The 20,920-nt window shown below is 42.8% G+C and overlaps 7 protein-coding genes across 11 annotated transcripts; 3 read left to right on the top strand and 4 right to left on the bottom strand.

The window, feature by feature from the left end:
* Positions 1 to 214: 214 nt before the first annotated feature.
* Positions 215 to 2,703, bottom strand: Snx1 (sorting nexin 1). The gene is made up of 5 exons (XM_017249821.3): positions 2,424 to 2,703; positions 2,086 to 2,189; positions 1,138 to 2,023; positions 925 to 1,077; positions 215 to 868 (listed from the first exon to the last, which is right to left on the bottom strand). The coding sequence occupies exons 1-5, from the start codon at positions 2,601 to 2,603 to the stop codon at positions 818 to 820; spliced, it is 1,374 nt and encodes a 457-aa protein (XP_017105310.1). The 5' UTR covers positions 2,604 to 2,703; the 3' UTR covers positions 215 to 817.
* A 284-nt stretch (positions 2,704 to 2,987) lies between these two features.
* LOC108131069 (adenylyl cyclase X E-like) lies at positions 2,988 to 7,272 on the top strand. 2 transcript variants are annotated; one of them, XM_070276914.1, is made up of 12 exons: positions 2,988 to 3,201; positions 3,266 to 3,406; positions 3,468 to 3,627; positions 3,694 to 4,447; positions 4,501 to 4,601; positions 4,695 to 5,022; positions 5,094 to 5,532; positions 5,609 to 5,970; positions 6,035 to 6,129; positions 6,222 to 6,373; positions 6,433 to 6,565; positions 6,627 to 7,272. In XM_070276914.1, exons 1-12 carry the CDS (start codon positions 3,100 to 3,102, stop codon positions 7,190 to 7,192), a joined length of 3,333 nt encoding a protein of 1,110 aa, XP_070133015.1. In that variant the 5' UTR covers positions 2,988 to 3,099; the 3' UTR covers positions 7,193 to 7,272. The 2 variants fall into 2 exon arrangements, with proteins under 2 accessions (XP_070133015.1, XP_043068694.2); XM_043212759.2 differs by having other exon boundaries at positions 2,989 to 3,201; positions 4,665 to 5,022; positions 6,627 to 7,270.
* Positions 7,273 to 7,347: 75 nt separating this feature from the next.
* Positions 7,348 to 11,833, top strand: LOC108131068 (adenylyl cyclase X E-like). Of its 2 annotated transcripts, none has more exons than XM_070276913.1 (12): positions 7,348 to 7,541; positions 7,593 to 7,733; positions 7,795 to 7,954; positions 8,024 to 8,798; positions 8,862 to 8,962; positions 9,027 to 9,372; positions 9,481 to 9,922; positions 9,974 to 10,335; positions 10,400 to 10,542; positions 10,808 to 10,959; positions 11,022 to 11,154; positions 11,212 to 11,833. In XM_070276913.1, the coding sequence occupies exons 1-12, from the start codon at positions 7,434 to 7,436 to the stop codon at positions 11,757 to 11,759; spliced, it is 3,411 nt and encodes a 1,136-aa protein (XP_070133014.1). In that variant the 5' UTR covers positions 7,348 to 7,433; the 3' UTR covers positions 11,760 to 11,833. The 2 variants fall into 2 exon arrangements, with proteins under 2 accessions (XP_070133014.1, XP_017105287.3); XM_017249798.3 differs by having other exon boundaries at positions 7,349 to 7,541; positions 10,400 to 10,494.
* Positions 11,834 to 12,002: 169 nt separating this feature from the next.
* Positions 12,003 to 12,835, bottom strand: LOC108131108 (trypsin delta-like). The gene has a single exon (XM_017249839.3). The coding sequence runs from the start codon at positions 12,829 to 12,831 to the stop codon at positions 12,025 to 12,027; it is 807 nt and encodes a 268-aa protein (XP_017105328.2). The 5' UTR covers positions 12,832 to 12,835; the 3' UTR covers positions 12,003 to 12,024.
* A 590-nt stretch (positions 12,836 to 13,425) lies between these two features.
* Positions 13,426 to 14,470, bottom strand: Phae1 (Phaedra 1). Its single transcript, XM_017249856.3, has one exon. It carries the CDS (start codon positions 14,298 to 14,300, stop codon positions 13,473 to 13,475), a length of 828 nt encoding a protein of 275 aa, XP_017105345.2. The 5' UTR covers positions 14,301 to 14,470; the 3' UTR covers positions 13,426 to 13,472.
* Positions 14,471 to 14,673: 203 nt separating this feature from the next.
* On the top strand, positions 14,674 to 16,621 carry Rab6 (RAS oncogene family member Rab6). Its single transcript, XM_017250190.3, has one exon. It carries the CDS (start codon positions 15,055 to 15,057, stop codon positions 15,679 to 15,681), a length of 627 nt encoding a protein of 208 aa, XP_017105679.1. The 5' UTR covers positions 14,674 to 15,054; the 3' UTR covers positions 15,682 to 16,621.
* A 351-nt stretch (positions 16,622 to 16,972) lies between these two features.
* On the bottom strand, positions 16,973 to 20,236 carry ThrRS (threonine--tRNA ligase). Of its 3 annotated transcripts, none has more exons than XM_070276921.1 (4): positions 20,085 to 20,236; positions 19,257 to 19,313; positions 18,760 to 19,193; positions 16,973 to 18,700 (listed from the first exon to the last, which is right to left on the bottom strand). In XM_070276921.1, the coding sequence occupies exons 1-4, from the start codon at positions 20,140 to 20,142 to the stop codon at positions 17,114 to 17,116; spliced, it is 2,136 nt and encodes a 711-aa protein (XP_070133022.1). In that variant the 5' UTR covers positions 20,143 to 20,236; the 3' UTR covers positions 16,973 to 17,113. The 3 variants fall into 3 exon arrangements, with proteins under 3 accessions (XP_070133022.1, XP_070133021.1, XP_070133023.1); XM_070276920.1 differs by lacking the exon at positions 20,085 to 20,236 and adding an exon at positions 19,861 to 20,036 and having other exon boundaries at positions 19,257 to 19,317; XM_070276922.1 differs by lacking the exon at positions 20,085 to 20,236 and adding an exon at positions 19,379 to 19,520 and having other exon boundaries at positions 19,257 to 19,317.
* Positions 20,237 to 20,920: the final 684 nt, after the last annotated feature.

Here is a 20,920-nt window from a genome sequence, read left to right as displayed (position 1 = left end):
ATCTCAATGACCTTGGAAATTCCAATTGGAATCCAAAAAGCACCACCCTGCTTTGCTTTTAATCTTAAATTTAAGATGAATGGTTTCCAAATTGGATACTTCCGCTGTATATTACAAATAAATAGAATCCAGAAACAATAATTTACTGGGTTGGTATTTACATGGAGATAAGGAGACATCCGGGGTTGTTGCTTTAAGGAAAAGATCATTACTATTTACATCTATACATATTTACAAATTTATTCTTGAAAATGCACTCATTGTCATGATACAAAATGTTTAATAGAAATATATATATATATGTATTAATACATAACTATACCAACAATAAACAAGAAAACGAGTTTTCCCCATTTATAATGGCATAACTTCAATTTGGAAATGGCCAATGAGTCTTCTTTGATTTCATAAGTATAACAATAAGATCCACATTGCCTTTTGTTTTTTATAATACCGAATACGTTTGAAGAATGAGAAACTTTTAGACATTCGTCTTCTTCAACTTTTCCTAGAATGTATAAAAGTCATGATAATATGTACTGTAAACAAATAAAGAGATATAAGCTTGGTAGAATGCATCGATAAAGTTCAACTTTTTCATGCTTTGAGGAATTGAAACCAATTTCATTGAAATGCGAACAGCTGTGCCAAATGATGAGATAATTATTGCTGACTGCGAATTAAAAGCTCCAGATTTTTTTTTAGATCAAAAAGGAATTTTGGTCCCGCTGAATAAGTATTCATGGCGCGCATAGCTGTTAGATTTTCAAAACTTTTGGAAATGCATTAAGAGAAGAATGTAGTAATACAGTTTAATTTAAACGATTTCACGGGCAAACGGCGCAAATGCCTCCCAATAGCTGACGATCTAAAATACAAACAAGCTCAATTATTGGTAAAGATTTGATTGTATTTTATGCCTACCTGCTGCTGATGCGCCATTTGGTCTTCTATGTACTTGATAATATTAGCTTTAAAGTCTTTAACTCTGGTCAACTCAAAACGTTCCATTTCGCGCTTTATTTCTGCTGAAATATCGTCGAATTGCTGCTGACATCTTTGCACTTTTCCCTGCCACTAAGATAGAAAAATATAATCAATATTAGGTTAATAAATTGTATAAGATGGAGCACTCACTTCGTCGACTTCTTGCTGGGCTTGGTCTAGCTTGTCTGTCCGATTGGCGAGCTCAAACCGTCCACGGTTCTCGCGGCGCTTCGACAACTGCATTTGTGCATACTGCCAATTTTGAAAAGCCTTTACGCGCTCGTGAAAAATGCACTTTATAGCTCCGAACAGGCCCAGGTAATCCTTAATAAACTCAGCAAGGATGAAGAAGTCAGAGTTGCCTTGCTCAGAGCGTAACAGCTCTATCTTCTCCTCCACATCGGCCAGGTTAGATAAAGCCCGCGAAAGTCCTGTGTGCTCCTCGCATGTGCTCAACATAGCGGCCGATTTGGCCACCAGGCCTGTTAGTGCCGACAGTTCTCGACGCGAAGTGACCAGCGATTTCATAGCATTGTGCAGTTTTTGTAAGTGGGCGTCTAGACTCTCCACTTCAGTGATTTTATCATCAAACCAAGGGTCATTCTCGTCCATTTTGTACGTAATCTTGTTCACCGTTTCACCTACTTTGTTGAATAGTCTAATAACTCCGGCTCCACTCAGAGCCGAAGTGTTGACGGCGCGTGGCAGTTCCTGGTCGCTCTCCAGGAAATTCATAAAGTCCAAATCAACGCGAAGAATGGGATGCTGGGCGGTCCGGTGAACAAACCTTTCCAGAGCCGCTCGCCTTATTTCGACCCACTCCTGGTTCATTGGTGTGCCCGGTTCGCTTTGTTGCGGGCTAATTTTCACCTTGGTGCTGCCGATGATGTTCTTGGACGGAGCCGGCGGAATGATACGACCCTGTCGCATGTACTTTCCCACCAGAAGGTCGTGGATGCCCAAGAAGTCGCTAAAGCGCCGAAGGGTGCTGAACTCGGAGCGTTTGAATTTTGGAATGTTTGTCTTGGTCGTCACCCTAGATAAGTGGATCGTATTTTGCTATCATGCATTGCACCGAGATAAGGAAAATTGACTCACTTGTATGCTAAATAGGAGCCCATCCCATCACCTATTTTCTGCGGGTCCGACACCACAATGCTAATGAAATAGTCCCCATCATCGGTAAGGACCTCTTGCAGCGGCTGGAAGAGAGTAAGTTATTCTTCGATTTAATCTAGCAGCTAATGAACCCAGAGTATACGCATTGTTCAGTACTCTCCACTGTGAGCAACAGTGGGCGGTACTCATGACGTCGCCGATGCAAACAAAGCAAAAGCAACAGTCGTTAGTGATAATAAAGAAAACAGATGAAGCGAGCGCCGCCTCGAAATTTGAGCCAATTGATGGGTACATCCTGATGGGTGGCTCGCACTTACATGTTCCATACTGCTGGGGCTCATGGCCGACACGAAAAGATCGGTGTCGTTCCCTGCCAAAGTTATGCTACCGGGTGCAGGCACTTCCTCCTCCTCGTCGGAGGATTCCACTCCGTTGTCCCCATTGTTTATATCCACCTCAGCGAACTCGCGGGTGTGCTCGGGGCTTTCCACTTCCATGTTGAATTTCTTAAATTTTGATAGTCTTCTGCTAATTGCAATTATTGGAATTCGTTCTCTTTTTCGCCCGTCGCAGTCGTATATCGTAATCGTATCAGAATATGAAGACAATATATCGAACTATCGATGGACTCTAAATGGGGTGCTCATCGGATAAAAGCTCATCACCATCGATAGTTTTTTTTCAGACAGACCATATTGAAAAATATGTTTTTAAAAACCGTTACAACTTAAAACATGTTAGGCTTAAGCTTGGTTTATAAGCTAGCTCTTGTCCATTTTAATAATATGACTTTTAATAAAATCGTAATCCCCTCAACATAAAAACTGAATAAAAGCTTTACTGCTCGATTTTTAAAAACTGAATTTTTATGGTCAATCTACATATATGTATATATATGGCTGGAGTAGGCACATGGTTTTACGTTTCCAATTAAAACGGTTAGATTTTCGAAATCAGAAGCCAAACTGATAAGTTGTTTAAAAAATAAAAAAAATGCATACCTCAAGAAACCGTTCCACCTTAATGTTTGGGTTAGAGAAAAGGTGCAATCTTAATTATGCCAGGGAACACATGTGGGATCCGTTTTATCTCAAGGTAATATACGATTTTATAAAAATTTAACAACTTAAACTTTAACTTAACAAACTGTCATCTGCAGCAAAAAGTCCAAGAACTTGGATTAACTAAAGAGTTTAACTTGTATCAAATACGCCTGTGGAGAAGTTACTTGAACATCTTCTTTGTGGTTCATATTTTGGTCACTGCGATCCATTGCACTTTATTACTTGTGTGTTCCGAAGTTAGCAACATTATTTATAATCTTTATACATAAAAAGGCTTAAATTATTTTAATTTTCTAGGTAAAGAAAATGGTCTACGTTGATGTCTGTGTTTATTTAGGATGTGCGGTATTGCTGTTGTCTATTCTGAGTGTTAATTTCTGTGAAAAGTTTGTGGCGCGACACAATTGGGTAATTTTATTTACCTCGGTATTAGCCGCTATAATTTTGCTTTCTGCGGGTATGTTTCTTGCTTTATAATGCTTTAATTTTAATAATACATTTTAAACATTGCAACTGGCTTCAGACAAAATTCCTGCAGCCTTTCATTATAATCAGTTCCCGGAATTGGTAGTAGGCTCATACTTTGACGTATACGTTGTCCTTGTGATTTACATGTACCTGCCGATACCTTCTGATTGGCCGGCCATAGTGCTTGGAACGGTGACATCCTTCGTATACACGGTATACTATTTACTATTCATGACTCCCAGGTTAGAGAGCGTAAATGTGTTCATAGATGCCGCCCACTACGTATGCCTCAACATGGTAGGCATTTTCTACCGCATAACTACCAATATGATGGTCCAATCATCCTTCCTGGACCGCCATCAGTATGTAAAGGAGGAACTGTGGCTACGGAATGCTAGGTGGCAGGAAAAGGCTCTTGTCCAGAGCATAATGCCTCCTCAGATTTCAAAATCTCTTCAGTCGGAAATTAGAAAGAGGATCACTATGGTTCAACACGGGAACAGGGCAGCAATCACCTCCATGCAACGCTTTATGGCAGTTCAGATCCACCCAGAAGTCAGCATTCTCTATGCTGATGTCGTCAACTACACCCACCTTACCACCACCCTTGAGGTAGAGACTCTGATGAATATTCTTCACGATCTCTATGGGAGATTCGACAAGGCGGCCGTCGTGTTCCGCGTTCAGCGGATTAAGTTTTTGGGAGACTGTTATTACTGTGTTGCGGGGATTACTGAAGCAGATCCTGATCACGCGAAAAATTGTGTAGACCTTGGATTCGCCATGATCTCCCATATCCAGGAAATTCGGTGAGTTTTATAGATAATTTTTAAATCAAAATTAATTTTTGTGTATTTTTTAGAAATATATATAATGTGGATATTGATATGCGTATTGGTGTTCATTCTGGATCGATATTAGCAGGTGTGCTTGGTGAGGCTAAGCTGCAGTTTGACATTTGGGGTGAGATTTAAGAGACTTTTATTGTTTTGTTTTATTTATCCATTGGTGCCTGATTTTTGTTAGGCACTGATGTAACTATTGCCAATGTTTTAGAATCCACTGGGCTGCCTGGTTGCATTCACATCAGTAGCCACACATTAAATCACCTTGATGCGAAGGCATATGACATTGAGCCAGGTCCATCTTGGGCGGCGGAACATCCCTTATTAATGAAGAACAGAGTGGAAACCTATATACTCAGATGGAATAATACGCGTTTCAATGAATCCGAAATACTTGATGGCGGTACTAGCGTGTTCTCTTTTGTAAAGATTAGGCCACTAATGGATACAGATTCCGAAATTAAAGACGAAGCTTTAGAAGCTTTGTTTCAGGAAGAGCTTCACGAAGAATTTAAAAAAATGCCCGTATTTCGATGGGAGTAAGGTTTTTTTTTTAAAGAAACTTAATTTGTTATTTGATTAAAAATCTAAAACGCACCTTGTTGAATAGGTATATCCGTCGCCAGCCTGAACCGGAATCTAATGACCCAAATTTAACCAATCTGTGTCTGACCTACAAAGACAAGGATATGGAGAAATTGTATAAAAATCAAAGGGACTACATGTTTAAATACAGTATGTTGGTAGCCTGTGCGATTGGATGTTTGCTGTTAGTTCTTGAAGTTAATCCAGATACCAGTCAGTGCCTTGTCTGCACTGTGGTAAACACCATTTTAATTATTATGTTCGTTGCTTTGACCTTTATTGCCTGGTACAAGAAAATGTGCTGGGCCCGAAATCAAATGGATCCCAAAGATACCTCAACTTATAATAGGTTCAGTTGTTTCATATTCTACCTGCTAAACAAAATTCAAAGCTCCCTCAAGATTCGCATTGGACTTTACTTATTTGTTATATTGTCGCATGGAACCATCATTACTTTAATTTTGGTAGGTGAAAAAATTTATGGAAGAAGTATTGATACTAATCCTTAGAGTCTGGTATGGATTGTCTGTTGTTTTTCAGCTTTTATGTGATCAAGACAGTTTTAATCTGAGTGAAATAGAGCACAAGATATTCCACTATGAGGCGCCGGATGATCCATGTTTTCATCCATGGGTTTTCACCGATATGATGTCCATATTAATATGCATGGCCTTTACTTTCACCAATATTCCCTTGGCCGTAAAGTCAATCATTGCCGCTATATTGTCCTCCGGATACCTAATACTGGTCAACCTTCACCTGCAGTACGTCTTCCACCACAGCTTCTCCTCAAGTCCTTCCCTACCTGCGCAATATGCCCACACCTTGCAGATTCTTGTAACCGTATTAACTGTCTACCAGAAAGAGCGAATGACCACCTTCTCCAGCAAAGTGAACTTTAAGTATGTTTTGGACTCATCTCGAATTAACTTCAAATTAAATCGGCACAATCTTTACAATTTTTAGAGTGCGAAAGGACCTTGAGAAGAAACAAAGCGATGCAGCTTTAACAAACCAATCGATCACCATTCTTCTTCATAACATTTTGCCTGCGCATGTCAGTAAGTTATTTTTAAACAGGATTAATATTTATTTAATTAATTGCTATCTAGTTTTAAATATTAATAAACAATACCCTTTATTCCTTCTGCAGTAAACGTCTATCTAAATTCATTAGCTAAACACGAGTTGTACTATGAAAATTACCAAATGGTTTCAGTCATGTTTGCTATGTTAATGAATTTTCAAATGGACTTGAAAAACCTGCGAATACTTAACGATATTATTAGCGAATTCGATATATTGGTAAGATGGAAAATCATATTAAATATAACAATATTATTTTTAAATTATGATTATTATAGCTACTTTACTACAAGCAATACTACGTTGTTGAGAAGATTAAGGTTGTTGGATGCACATACATGGCCGCTTGCGGGCTGGACCTTAACTTTGCGGAATCGGTCAACATTAAGACCCGGATGTCGAACCTAAATGGTACGCTTGTCCGTGTAGTATGAAATTAAATTTAAAAAAAATTAAATGCTTGTAATTTTAGCGTCTTCAAGCAGAGGAAAGTTGTTGAGCCTACCCGTGGGTGATTCGGGTGATGATTCGGAGGATGACATGGACGAGGTGGTATTTGTCCTGGCCTCATTTGCGCTTGACATGATGCGGACACTGTCCAAATGCAAACAAAGTCACCACCAACTCAACGACAACATAAGCGTGTGCAGCGGATCGATCACCATTGGCTTGTCCAGTGGCGAGGTGATGGCCGGCATTGTGGGTGCCTCGCAGCCACACTACGACATCTGGGGCAACGCTGTGAACATGGCCTCGCGAATGCAGACCACCGGCCTGCCGGACAACATCCAGGTCACCGAGGAGTCGGCAAATATTCTCCAGGACTTTGGCATCCAATGCAATTTTCGTGGCTTAACCTTCGTGAAGGGGCGTGGGAATATACCGACCTACCTTGTGGGCATTGACGAAAATAATTGTTTCCAGGATGCGAAACACGATCGAAATCCAAGTCACATGCTTCGTAGTACGAATATTTCCCTCTCATCCGCATATACCAAATCGCACGACAGACTCACAAAATACGATAGCGATATGTAGCGGCCTCCACAGGGCAGTTTGAAGCTTTTTGTTTCTTTTTTTATAAAATAATTTCAATGTTATTGAATTGTGAAAATACTCTACCTAAATAGAAAAAGCTGAACCAAAGTTTGTTTTGATTTGAAGTAGTAGGCATTTGGTTTTACGTTTGTTCTTTTCAGTTCAGTCCAAACGTTTAGAAAGTTTTCAATCCAGAAACTTCTTCAAGGTTTTCAGGAACTATAAACTATTATATATAAAAATGCATTCCCAAATCAGGTCGTCAAGTGCATTGAACATTGCGTTGGATGCATCAAGGTGCACTCTAAATTATGCCAGGGAACACATGTGGGATCCTCTTTATCTCAAGGTAATATTCGATTTAAGCCCCAACTGAAAGTTCAAAATTTGTCACCTGCAGCAAAGAGTGGAAGAACTGGGATTGACTAAAGAATTTGATTCGTATCAAATCCGCCTGTGGAGAAGTTACCTGAGCATCTTCTTTGTGCTTCACATTTTGGTTACTGTAGGCCATTGTGCTTTACTACTCGTATTTGCCGAAGTTAGCAACATTATTTATAATCTTTATACATAAAAAGGCTTTAATTAATCTAATTTTCTAGGTAAAGCAAATGGTCTACCTTGATATCTGTGTTTATTCAGGATGTGCGATATTGCTGTTGTCTATTCTAAGTATTAACTTCTGTGAAAAGTTTGTGGCGCGACACAATTGGGTAATGTCATTCACATCAGTACTAGCAGCTTTAATTTTGCTTGCTGCGGGTATGTACACCTTTTTAGTGTAATTTTGTAAACTTTTAAAGGTACATAATATATGTCACCCCCCTTCAGACATAATCACCGCAATATATCACTACTATGCAAACACAGACTTGGTAGTGGCCTCCTTCTATGACGTATACATTGTCTTTGTGATCTACATGTACCTGCCGATACTTTCTGTTCGGCGCGTCCTGGTGCTGGGAACGGTAGCATCCCTTGTGTACATGGTCCACTTTGTAGTGTTCATGACTCCGGTACTCCAGCAAAAAGTGTCCAGCATTACAACGAATGGAAGTTACATAATAAATGCCACCCACTATGTGTGCCTTAATCTGATGGGCATTTTCTACCGCATAACTACCAATATGATGGTCCGGTCATCATTCCTAGACCGCCACCAATATGTAACGGAGGAACTTATGCTTCGGAATGCCAGACGGCACGAAAAGGTTCTCGTCGACAGCATATTGCCTCCATTGATCTCAAAGTCTCTTCAGTCGGAAATTCGAAACAAAATCACTCTGGTCCAACAGGGCACCAAGACGGTCACCAGCCTGCAACGCTCCATGGCAGTCCAGATCCATCCTGAGGTCAGTATTCTCTATGCCGATGTCGTCAACTACACGCAACTTACCACCACGATCAATGTGGAGACTCTGGTAATTATCCTTCATGATCTTTACGGGCGATTCGATATGGCTGCCGCCACGTTCCGAGCGGAGCGTATCAAGTTTTTAGGGGACTGTTATTATTGCGTTGCGGGAATCACCGAAGTAGATCCCGATCACGCGCAAAACTGTGTGGACCTTGGCTTCGCCATGATTTCCAATATCCAGGAAGTTCGGTAATACTCCTAGATTACTCTCTTTAAATCGTAATTTTTAAATCTATATAATGCATTTTTAAGGGGTATATATGATTTGGATATAAGTATGAGGATTGGTGTCCACTCTGGATTGATATTCTCAGGTGTGCTTGGTGAGGCTAAGCTGCAGTTTGACATTTGGGGTGAGATTTATGACTAGGCTATGATTATGTTACGTTCTCCATTGGGGCTTTGATTTTTTTTCAGGAACTGATGCCAACATCGCCAATGTTTTAGAATCCACTGGACTACCTGGATGTGTTCATATCAGTAACCGCACCTTAAGTTACATTGAGGAGGAGCCATATGAAATTGAGCCAGGTCCATCTTGGGCGGCGGAGCATCCCTTATTAGTGAAACACAAAGTGGAAACCTATATACTCAGAATGAAAAATTTGAGTAGTACCGATTTCAAAAATGGGCACAATGTTAGAATGTTCTCTTTGGTCAGGTTTAAGTCCCCAATCAATGCAACTCGGGACGAATCTTCTGAACTTGTTTTTCAGGAAGAGCTTCGCCAAGAATATAAAAAAATGCCTGTATTTCGTTGGAAGTACGTTTTTGTTTGAGCATCAACTAAACAGTTCAATTACTATTATACCAATGAAATTATTCTAATTTCAATGACAATTACTGATTATTTTTATAAACCTTTCCACAGCTTCGGCTCCCTGCGCCGGGGCTGCCAGCCATCTGATATGCCAAATCTATCCAACCTGTGTCTGACCTATAAAGACAAGGAAATGGAGAAATTGTATATAAACCAAAGGGACTACATATTCAAGTACAGTATGTTGCTGGCCTATTTGATTGGATGCCTGTTGGTCATTCTTCAATTTGATAGTAACACCTCCAGGTGCATTCTCTGCACTATAGTAAATTACTTGATTATTATTTTCTTCGGTATTCTGACCTTTATTGCCTGGTACAAGAAGATGTGCTGGACCCGAAATCAAATAAAACCCAAAAGGAACCGAGTTTACAATAGGTTCAGTTGTTTCTTATTCTACTTGATCAACAAAATTCAAGAGAACCTTGAGATTCGCGTTGGACTCTACATATTTATCACATTATCGCATGGTACCATCATTGCTTTGATTTTGGTAAGTAGAAAAATCTACTTATACTAGTCCTAACGAGGGCATTTTTTTTAGATTTTATGTGATCAAAACAGGTTTATTTTGGATGAAATAGAGCACAAAATATTTCACTATGAGGCACCAAACGATGCGTGTTTTCATCCATGGGTTATCACCAATATGATGTCCATATTTATATGCATGGTCTTCACCTTCACGCGCATTCCTTTGAAACTTAAGACTCTGGTTGCCTTTCTATTGTCCGGCGCTTACCTATTATTGGTTAACCTTCACCTCAGGATTGTCTTCCACCACAGCTTTACCTCAACTCCTTCCCTTCCTGCGGAGTATGCCCACACCATGCAGATTCTGGTCACCATATTAACTGTGTACCAGAAAGAGCGAATGACCACCTTTGCCAGCAAAGTGAACTTTAAGTAAGTCAATGACTTTACTTGAATTAACTTTTAATTAATACTGTTAAATCTGAACAATTTTCAGATGGCGGCAGGAGCTTAAAAGGAAACAAAGCGATGCTGTTTTAACTAACCAATCGATTACCATTATTCTTCATAACATTTTGCCAGCCCACGTCAGTAAGTTATTCCTAATTGGATTTAAATATATTCATAAAATAAACGTATGTAAGTTTCAATGTTTTTTTTTTTTTTAAACAAAAGTTAAGCTAGGGAATTTTTTTAAGCATATATATCCTTGTTTTCTAACAACCATTCCTGGTAGTATCCTAAAGTTATTCAAAATCCATTTCCTAGAGATAATTCACAGAAGATTTCTTTCGGATCAGACAGTTTATAAAAGTACTCTATTTTGAATAGGATTAAACTCAGAGTTAGCATTTCTTTCCCGTTTTGTGATAATTTAATACTAATTATATTTGTTTTTCTACAGTAAACGTCTATCTGACTTCATTAGCTAAACACGAGTTGTACTATGAAAATTACCAAATGGTTTCAGTCATGTTTGCTATGTTAATGAATTTTCAAATGGACTTAAGAAACTTGCGATTACTGAACGACATTATTACCGAATTTGATATTTTGGTAAGATGATACTTTATACCTGTATCGTATATCAATTGTTGTATTTATAAATATTGGAACAGCTACTTTACTACAAGGAATTCTACGTGGTTGAGAAAATCAAGGTGGTTGGATGCACATACATGGCTGCTTGCGGGCTGGACCTTAACTTTGCGGGAGCGGTCAGCATCAAGTCTCGATCTTCGAACGTCCATGGTATCCTCTATTCATCCGTATGCTTTGTAATTGAAATAAATCTCATATAAATTTTAGCGTCTCCACACCTGGCAAAGCTTTTGGCCTTGCCGCTAGCAAGGAACCATGATGGTTCCGACAGCGATGAGTTGGACGAGGTGGTATTCGTCCTAGCTTCCTTTGCGCTTGACATGATGCGCACACTGTCCAAATGCTTGGAAAGCCAAGGCCAAGAGCACGGATCGATCACCATTGGCCTGTCCAGTGGCGAGGTGATGGCCGGCATTGTGGGTGCCTCGCAGCCACACTACGACATCTGGGGCAATGCTGTGAACATGGCCTCGCGAATGCAGACCACCGGCCTGCCGGACAACATCCAGGTCACCGAGGAGTCGGCACATATTCTCCAGGACTACGGCATCAAATGCAATTTTCGTGGCTTAACCTTCGTGAAGGGGCGTGGCGAAATACCGACCTACCTTGTGGGCATTGACCCACACTACTGTTTCATTGACAAGGAGGCCAGCAGGAATCCAAGTCACGTGCTTCGAAGCACGCAAATATCTTACGGATCCGCGTACAGCAAACCGGAAGATACGATAGGGACCGATAGCGATCAACTATAGCGACCCAGGCACCACAACTTAAATATTTCTTTATGATTATTGTTCTTTGTTGACGCTTTTTGCTTAATATATCCATTGTTTTTCCTGTTAATCAACGACTTTGCATTGGTTGGGCTATAGGTTTCAATGGAGGAGTTAGGTTCAAGGTTAGTGCATAAAATCTAAACCAATCTAGCCAAATCTAAAACTTTCATATTTGCAATTTATGTTCCCTTTGGTTCATTTTATTATTTTTGTTATGTATGATGGTATACTTTTTTGGGTTTTATCGGATCACTTGGTTTTTGGATATCCAAGAGATGAATGACGAGACTTGTACATAGACAGATGGCGAGTTGGCAGAGCCACATGGTATCTTTCCCCAGGAGACTATTCCGATAAGGACGTTATTTTGCACGAGTGGGCCGCCAGAGTCCGCGGAACAAATGCTGATTCCTCCGTCAAGAGGACCCGTGCACAGGTTGGTTGAATGAACATCCCTGCCCTTGGTGCCCAAAGCTTTTGCACAGGCATCCAGTTTAATGATGGGTATGTTCTTGGCTACCTGGAGCGTCTTGGGGAAAGACGGTGTCTGGCCTTTGCTGGTGCTGCCCCAACCGTAAAGATTGGCAGATCCGGTTGGCACTTGGCCGGCAGATGGTAGTTTCACGGCAGCCACTGCTGCCGACCAAACGAAGGCGGTAGGTGTGTAGATCAATCCGATGTCATAGGGCACGGCTCCGCCAGTGTACAAGTCATTAATCACAAAGTATGAGATGGGACGCTTCTGGGTGGTGCTTGCAGTGCCCGCCACCTCGATGCTGCCGGCCACCAAGGTGCTTGCCAGGACCTGGGCTTGATTGGAAAGGCAGTGAGCGGCAGTTACCAGCCAGTGGGCATTCAGGATGCTGGCCGCGCAGTAGTGGGTGCCCTTGTACTGAATGGACACTATGTAGGGAGCACTATTCACCGCCGCCGCCGTCCCACCCACAACTCGTCCTTCAGGACTGGTTTGGGCTTGGACTTCCCCAGAGAAATGGCAGAATCCTAGGAGCAGGACTGCAATATATAAAAGAGAGCGATTTTTCCACATTTCTGGTCGGCAGCTTTTTCGAAACTACTTACAAAGGTTCTATCGAAGCCTTTTTAAATCAAATAATGATACCAATTCCACTAGCGCCGGCAGAACGCTTGATAAGAAATTTCATTTAGGGCTTATCATAAAAAACCCCTTCAACAATTTTAGATTAGGCTTCGTCTGAGATTTTTTTGCTTAAATATCATAAACAAAAGCGTGGTACTCAGACTGCGGTTTGTCAAAAAGCTTGAGAGCTCTAATAATTATATTAAATAATATATTTCCTGAAAATTAGTAAATTCTGAGAGTCTGAGAGTAGATTCTTGAACTCATACAATGTCCTTTCGCAACTGCATCAAGATGACATTCGTGATAAGATTTACCGAAGAAATACGTCATATCCCCTTATCTTGGGGGAATTTACGATTAGTGTAATACTCATAAAGTAAGAAATGAAACGGTTATCAATAAATATATCATTTAATAAGTTAAGCAATTGCTGTTCTACGAAAAACTACCAAAATTTACTACTCATTTGGATTTTAAGAAAGCTTTAAGATTTAAATTTACAACACTTTACAAAAGCCCCCTATTATTTTAAAAATAAAATACACTTTGCTGCTTTTATTGATAATAAAAAATTAAATTCGTGTTATTTATGGAGCCACTTGGTTGCTCGAAATCCACGAAATAAAGGATGATACTTGTACATAAACCGACGGAGAGTTGGCTTGTCCGCACGGAAGTTTACCCCAGGACACTATGCCGATAAGGACGTTATTCTGCACCAGAGGACCTCCAGAGTCGGATGTGCAGATGCTGACGCCTCCGGTTAGGGGACCCGTGCATAAATTAGTCGAGTGGACGTCACTACCCTTGGTGCCCAAAGCTGCCTCACAGGAAGTCAAACTGATAATGGGCAGGTTGGAGGCCACCTGAAGGGTCGCGGGATAGGAGGCGGTATTTGTTGTGCTGGTGCTTCCCCATCCATATAGAGTGGCTGTTCCAGTCGGCACCACACCTGAAGACGGCAGCGTCACGGGGGCCACAGCCGCAGTCCAAACGAAGGCGGTGGGAGTGTAGACGAGACCGATGTCGTACGGCACGGTTCCACCAGTGTACAAATCGTTGACCACAAAGTAGGTGATGCTCCGGGTCTGCGTGGTACTGGCAGTTCCCGCCACTGCAATGCTGCCGGCCACCAGGGTACTTCCCAGGACCTGAGCGCTGTTCATCAGACAGTGGGCAGCCGTTACCACCCAGTTGGCATTCAGGATGCTGCCGGCACAGTAGTGAGTTGCTTCATACTGCATGGAGACCGCATAGGGAGCACTGTTGGCAGCGGCTGCCGTTCCACCCACCACTCTTCCATTCGGCTGCGCGATACCTACTCCGGCAGTGGCCTGGCAAAGACCCAGGACCAGAAGCACGACACTGGCCAACGGGCGATGGTTCGACTTTGTTTGCTGTCCGTTCGCAATCATAGTTTTCTGAGAACTGCTTACATTGACCGTTATTTGGTGGCCGTTTAAATTAATTCGCGATACCAAATTCGCTAGAAGATAAGGACTTCCAATTAACGCCCGTGTTCTTCAGATAAGCGCTTATTATAATTTTAGATTAAGCTCGCGAGCGGAGATACCCAAAGGAACTGCTAGGGAGGGAGCACTTGCCCACAGATAGACTGTGTCAATAAACATTCTAGATATCTCAAGTTTGTTGACTTGTTTTCGCAAGCTTTGGAATTGATGATATTTGAAAGTCACTGTTTCCAGTCACCGTTTGTCTATTCACGGTTTTATTCTTCAGGAGCTGGTATTTTTTGTGCGGTATTTTCCGAAGAGCGGTCACACAGCAACTGACTCAGAAGTGAAGAAGAAGAGGAGACGATTTGCTGGCCTGCAATTTTTTCACGACGAACAAGTAATTTATACAGCCATTATAACCGCAAACCGGAATTGCCGCTGGCCGGAATCGTAAGCAACTCCGTCGGTATACCAGGATCAGGCTGATCAAAGCAAACGCAGTGCTAAAAGCTGAGGATTAAACGGAAAAATCGTAGCCCAGCCCATATCAACAGAGCGGAGAGAGGGAGAGGGACATACAGCTTTGGGTGAGAGGAACGGAAGAGCGGAGAGAGGTCAGCCAACCCGCAATTAAGAAAAAGTAGACACGTACGAGAGTTGCACGGCCAAAAGTGCGAAGCAAATCTAGAAGAAAGTAGAAGAAGAAGGCGACATGTCATCCGGCGACTTCGGTAATCCGCTGCGGAAGTTCAAGCTTGTCTTCCTGGGGGAGCAGAGCGTGGGAAAGACCTCGCTGATTACGCGTTTCATGTACGACAGCTTCGACAACACGTACCAGGCGACGATCGGCATTGACTTCCTATCGAAGACCATGTACCTGGAGGACCGCACCGTCCGCCTGCAGTTGTGGGACACGGCGGGCCAGGAGCGCTTTCGGTCGCTGATCCCCTCCTACATTCGCGACTCTACCGTCGCCGTGGTCGTGTACGACATCACCAACACGAACTCGTTTCACCAAACCTCCAAATGGATAGACGACGTACGCACGGAACGAGGTAGCGACGTAATCATCATGCTGGTGGGAAACAAGACGGATCTGTCGGACAAGCGACAAGTCTCCACGGAGGAGGGCGAGCGCAAGGCCAAGGAACTGAATGTGATGTTCATCGAGACGAGCGCCAAGGCCGGTTACAATGTGAAGCAGCTATTCCGACGAGTGGCGGCGGCTCTGCCCGGCATGGACTCGACTGAGAACAAACCCTCCGAGGACATGCAGGAGGTGGTGCTGAAGGACTCGCCCAACGAGACGAAGGACCCCGAGGGCGGATGCGCCTGCTAGAAGTAGCTAACCCGATCCAATCCAATCCAACCCAATCCCGAACCAACCTCCCTCAAAGCTGAAGCTGAAGCAGAAGCAGTTCAACCAACAAGAGCATTTCACACGCGCTGGCAACGGGTGTACACAGGTGTAGGTGTATGTGGCTGGATCAGCGGTGGATTCCAACAAACAACACTGGACGAGCAAGCCCCCAACATCTTCTATATACACACACATACACAACTTTATGTTTAAGTTTATTTATAAAGTAAAAAATGATAGCAAAAGCAAATAGACTAAACAACAATTAACGAAATCGGCTAACTAATTAATTAGCTAATCCCTAAAGTAGGCGAAGCTAACTTATTGACACGAGATCAGGGATCAAGATCAGAGAGATATTTGCGAGCTAAGCCCCCAGAATATAGTGTTGTGCATTTCCGTAACTCCCTTGAAACAAAAAAAAAAGAAAAATCCAAGCAGCTTCATGTACTTATGTCGAAGGTCCGAATCCTGCAACATTCCAATTTTTGGCCATCTCCCGTAGCAGCAAGAGCAGCAGCTAACCAAACAATCGTAGATACCACGCAGCCAGCCTGTGTTCAGTGCAATAGATTCCATTTTTAGCCTCGTTCTGTTTAGCGGCTTTTGTTTCGCCCATTTGGCCCGTTTTCGGTTTTTTTAGCACAGCGAACGACTGCAACTGGAACTTTGGATGGCATAGGACTTGGCCACGTGCATCTTATGAATAAATATACACAGATATATAATATGTATTTTTATGACAAACCTAAAACAGACGGAAAATAGACAGCAGGCAGGCATGCAGCACGAGCTGATAAACACTTAACAATATTATTAACGATTTTTGCTTCGATTAGCGAGAGAACTTTGTGCATTTTTTACGCGAAAAGCATAAGCTTACAAAATTGATACTTGAATAAAAACATAAAACTATGAATGCAATTTTTAATAAATCAAATTATGAAAATGAAAATATACACAATATTAGCAATAAATTAAAAACTAAAAAAAACCTGCATGAGTCATCCTATTTGCACCCATATCTCGCCCTATTTTTTACCAAAATGGGGTGCCCTATCTTATCGGCATTTATAAAATTTTTTAATGGAAACTTAATGGTTGGAGTACTCTTCGTCACGACCACTTCCTCATCCGATACCCCAATAAAAATCACATATTTGGGAACAGTTACGGAAGTAATTTTCCGTTTTACAGTAAAATATTTCATATCATTTCAAAAATTATCAAAGTAATCAGAAATAATGGTACCACCATCGAGCAAACAATCTTCTGTCGTTTTGGTTGTGATTTTATTTGTGAATTCCGGTTTCATAAGCGTAAATATATCGAAAGAACAAAAAATGCGGCTTGCTTTGCAATGCAAATATTAAGTATACGTTAGATAAATAGAGAAAGCATTTGCTATTTTCTAAAAGTTGTCTTCGTTGGCGATGAACTCGTCCCGGATCTTCTGCAGCTTGGTGATGAGCTCGGCTACAGATACCTCGCCGTGCACCTTGTTGTCCCGGGTGCGCACGTTAACCGTGTTCGAGGATCGCTCCTTGTCACCCACAACCAGGATGAAGTTGAACTGCGCCAGCTGAGCATTACGAATCTTCTTGTTCATGGTGTCCCCGGCATCACAATCGGCTTCGCTCATAAATCCGGCATCGTGAAGCTGATCTCGGACAGACTGGGCGTACTGGTCGTAGGCAGGGCCAACTGGGACCACCATAACCTGGCGCGGCGAAAGCCAGAAGGGCCACTTGCCAGCAAAGTTCTCCGTGAGAATTGCAATCATTCGCTCCACGGAGCCAAGGATGGCTCGGTGGATGATCACCGGCCGCTTCTTCTCACCATCGTCGGCGATGTAGTTAAGATTGAAGCGAATGGGCAACTGGAAGTCCAGCTGGATGGTAGCGCACTGGTGAGCGCGTTTTAGAGCATCCATAATAGTAATATCAATCTTGGGTCCGTAGAAGGCGCCATCTCCTGGGTTCTCCTTCCATGGCATTCCGAACTCGTTCAGAGATTCAGCCAGCGCTTTCTCAGCATCGTTCCACTGCTCCAGTTCGCCCAAATACTTTTCGGGGCGAGTGGACAGCACAAGCTGGAAGGAAAAGCCGAAAATGGTGTACACATGCTTCAGGAACTCCAGGCAACCCTTCATCTCGCTCTTGATCTGCTCGGGCGCGCAAAAGATGTGAGCATCGTCTTGCTGGAAGCGACGCACACGGGTCAATCCTGTCAAGGCACCGGAGAGTTCGTTACGATGCAGCACCCCAAAGTCAGCCATGCGGAGAGGAAGCTCACGCCACGATCGGTTGCGGTTGTCGAAGATGAGACAATGGCCCGGACAGTTCATGGGCTTGAGTGCGAACTTCTCCTTTTCTACCTCGAAAGAGAACATGTTTTCGGCATAGTGCTGCCAGTGACCAGAAGTCATCCACAGCTTGGCGTTGTAGATGTTCGGGGAGATGACTTCCTGGAAGCCACGCTTCCTATACTCCGACTTGATAAAGTTCATTAGAGTGTTGTAGATGTGTGCTCCACGCGGCTGGAAGAAGCACGAGCCGGGTGAAAGCTCGTGGAAGAAGAAAAGTTCCTGTTCCCGACCGATCTTGCGGTGATCTCGCTTGGCCGCCTCCTCCTGCAGTTTTTCCCATTCCTTGAGTTGCTTGGGATCGGGGAACGAAATACCATAGACACGTTGCAGGGTCTCAGCATCGGCCTTGCCTTCCCAGTAGGTGGAGGAGTTTTTGGTGATCTTCAGAGCCTTAACCTTGCCAGTGTGGCGGACATGAGGTCCGCGGCAGAGATCGATCAATGAACCACATTTGTAAACGGTGGTGCGATCGCTGGTCACCTTCTCGTTGAGAATGCGGACCTTGAACTCGTTATACTTGAACATCTCCAGGAGGTCAGACTTTTTCATTTCCAGACGCTCAAAGTTCTGCTTCTCCTTAACTATCTGCTTGACCAGCGACTCCATGGTACCATAGTCGTTGGTAGAAATCTAAAACCAAGGATGTTGAGTCAAAGATTAAGGTGTGAGAGTTAAAAGTGATTGCTTACGCCTTCTCCCTCCAGATGCATATCGTAGTAGAAGCCGTTTTCAATTGGCGGTCCGTAACACAGATGTCCGCCGTAGATGCGTTCCATGGCTTCTCCCATGATGTGGGCGGAGCTGTGCCAGAAGACGGCCTGCGCCTCTGGGTCGTCGAACTTGAGTAGCTGCAGGGTGCAGTTGCCTTCGAGAACACGGTCCAGATCCCACACCTCACCGTTCACCTTTGAGATGACAGTGTTGTCGGCCAGTCCTTGACTAATGCCGCGAGCCACCTCGTATGGGGTGGTCTCCCAGGAAGTGGCATCCACCTGCTTGCCATCGGGCAGCGTTACTTTAATGGCCTCGCGTGGCTTGGCCGCCAGTTCGGCCAGGTACTCTGCCTTGCACTTGTCCCAAAAGACGTTGCGCTCCTCGATGTACTTCGGCAGGGGATTCAGTTCTGTTATGGTGCGTATATGGAAGTTAGAGCTGTGTTGTTTGTGGAAGTTTTAGAAACGCTTACCCTTGCGACTGTCACCTGCACCGGCCGGTTTTTCCTTTTTCTCCTTCTTCATCTTGGCTGCCTGAAAATCGATGTGAAAAAATCAATAATATTTGAATTTCGAATGGGGGAATTTCTGCTACGTATGCAAGTCGAGTGGCAATCAGTCAAATGATTTTTCGGTATCTGGTTTCGTTGACTGTTTCTTGCTATTTGAACAATTGGATAGAAAGCAGTGGGCACTTTCGGGAGAAGACTTTTTATCTGTCCCTGTTTTGGAGCGCGTATCTCCAGGTTTTTTAGCTGATGTAATGATTGGTAAGTTTTTAGTCAGAAAAAGAGAGTTGAATGAGTGTTAGAGACGTCACAGTAGCCGGCACTGATTCATTGCTGACCAGGGGCGGCGTAAGGAGGGGATCGGAAGTGCAACTTGGTACTTCCCAAAATAGCCAGAGTCAGTGGCTCTTTATTGAACTCTACTGTGCGAGTAGAGTCTGTATCCCCTTTTATATCTGACACCCCGCCACTGTTTGAAAAGAACACACACACATGGAACAATTAAAAGCGAACATGTGCGAGGCTGGGGATACTTTTTGCAGGTAACAAATATTCTTTAGACACCAACCAAGGTAGCGTAGCACCGCTGGCTTCTGGGCCAGCTATGTTGCAGGTTCTGATTTGTTTGTTGACGGTTTGGCGCTGGAAGCTGGGCCAAATAACTCCGCGCCGCCCGGTGGCCAATGCGGTAAAAGGTTCTACAATATTTGCCGCTTGGCGACACTAGCTTCAGCATATCTCGGTTATCTATCACTTGTCTTACACTCGAAAGCCGTTTATCAAGGGTTTAACATGCCTTTTGCTTATTCAGATCCAAATTATTTAGTTCCGTCACCACGTTGTCACTCATTTTTACGAAACAAATTCACAGATGGTTGTTGTTGTTGCGAGTAATTCTTCGAGTGCCCCATCAGAACGCATCCCGGTGGTATTTTCCCCAAAAGCTCAAGACGGCCTCACTTATTTTGAGAGCTGGTATTTTATTATAAAAATACCAAAAGCCTGCTTCAGGGCGCCTTCTCCATTCTCTATTTACGACTTTCACCCGTGTATTTTAAAAATCGGGGGTTTATTAGTAACGTTATGTATTCCTTAAAAATTTTTTTGTGGAGTATTATATATTATGTGGAAATATTTCGTCTATTTTTCGTGATTCGTCCCTTGAAAATGGGGTTTTCCCCTACAGTGATATCTATATCTTTCTCAATTCTCATCCGATTCTCAAGCGGAGTACCTTAAACGATTTCAAGATCGATTCTCCACCAAACTGCATCAAAATCGTGAGACAAAACATTTTTTAGATTTTTTGTCCATTTTTCGTGATGGGTTCCCTTAAAAATGGGGTTTTCCCCTATAGGGTGCACTGTGATGGCTATATCTTCCCCAATTCGCATCCGATTCTCAAGCGAAATACCTTAATCGATTTCTAGATCGATTCTCCACCATTCTGCATCAAAATCCTGAGACAAAATATTTTTGACATTTTTTGTCCATTTTTCCTGATGGGCTCCCTTGAAAATGGGGTTTCCCCTATAGGGCGCACTGTGATGGCTATATCTTCACCAATTCTCATCCGATTCTCAAGTGGAATACCTTAATCGATTTCTAGATCGATTCTCCACCATTCT

This window comes from Drosophila bipectinata, chromosome 2L (assembly GCF_030179905.1).
Source record: "Drosophila bipectinata strain 14024-0381.07 chromosome 2L, DbipHiC1v2, whole genome shotgun sequence".
Lineage (NCBI taxonomy): Eukaryota > Metazoa > Arthropoda > Insecta > Diptera > Drosophilidae > Drosophila > Drosophila bipectinata.
This window is presented reverse-complemented; position numbering and strand designations above follow the sequence as displayed.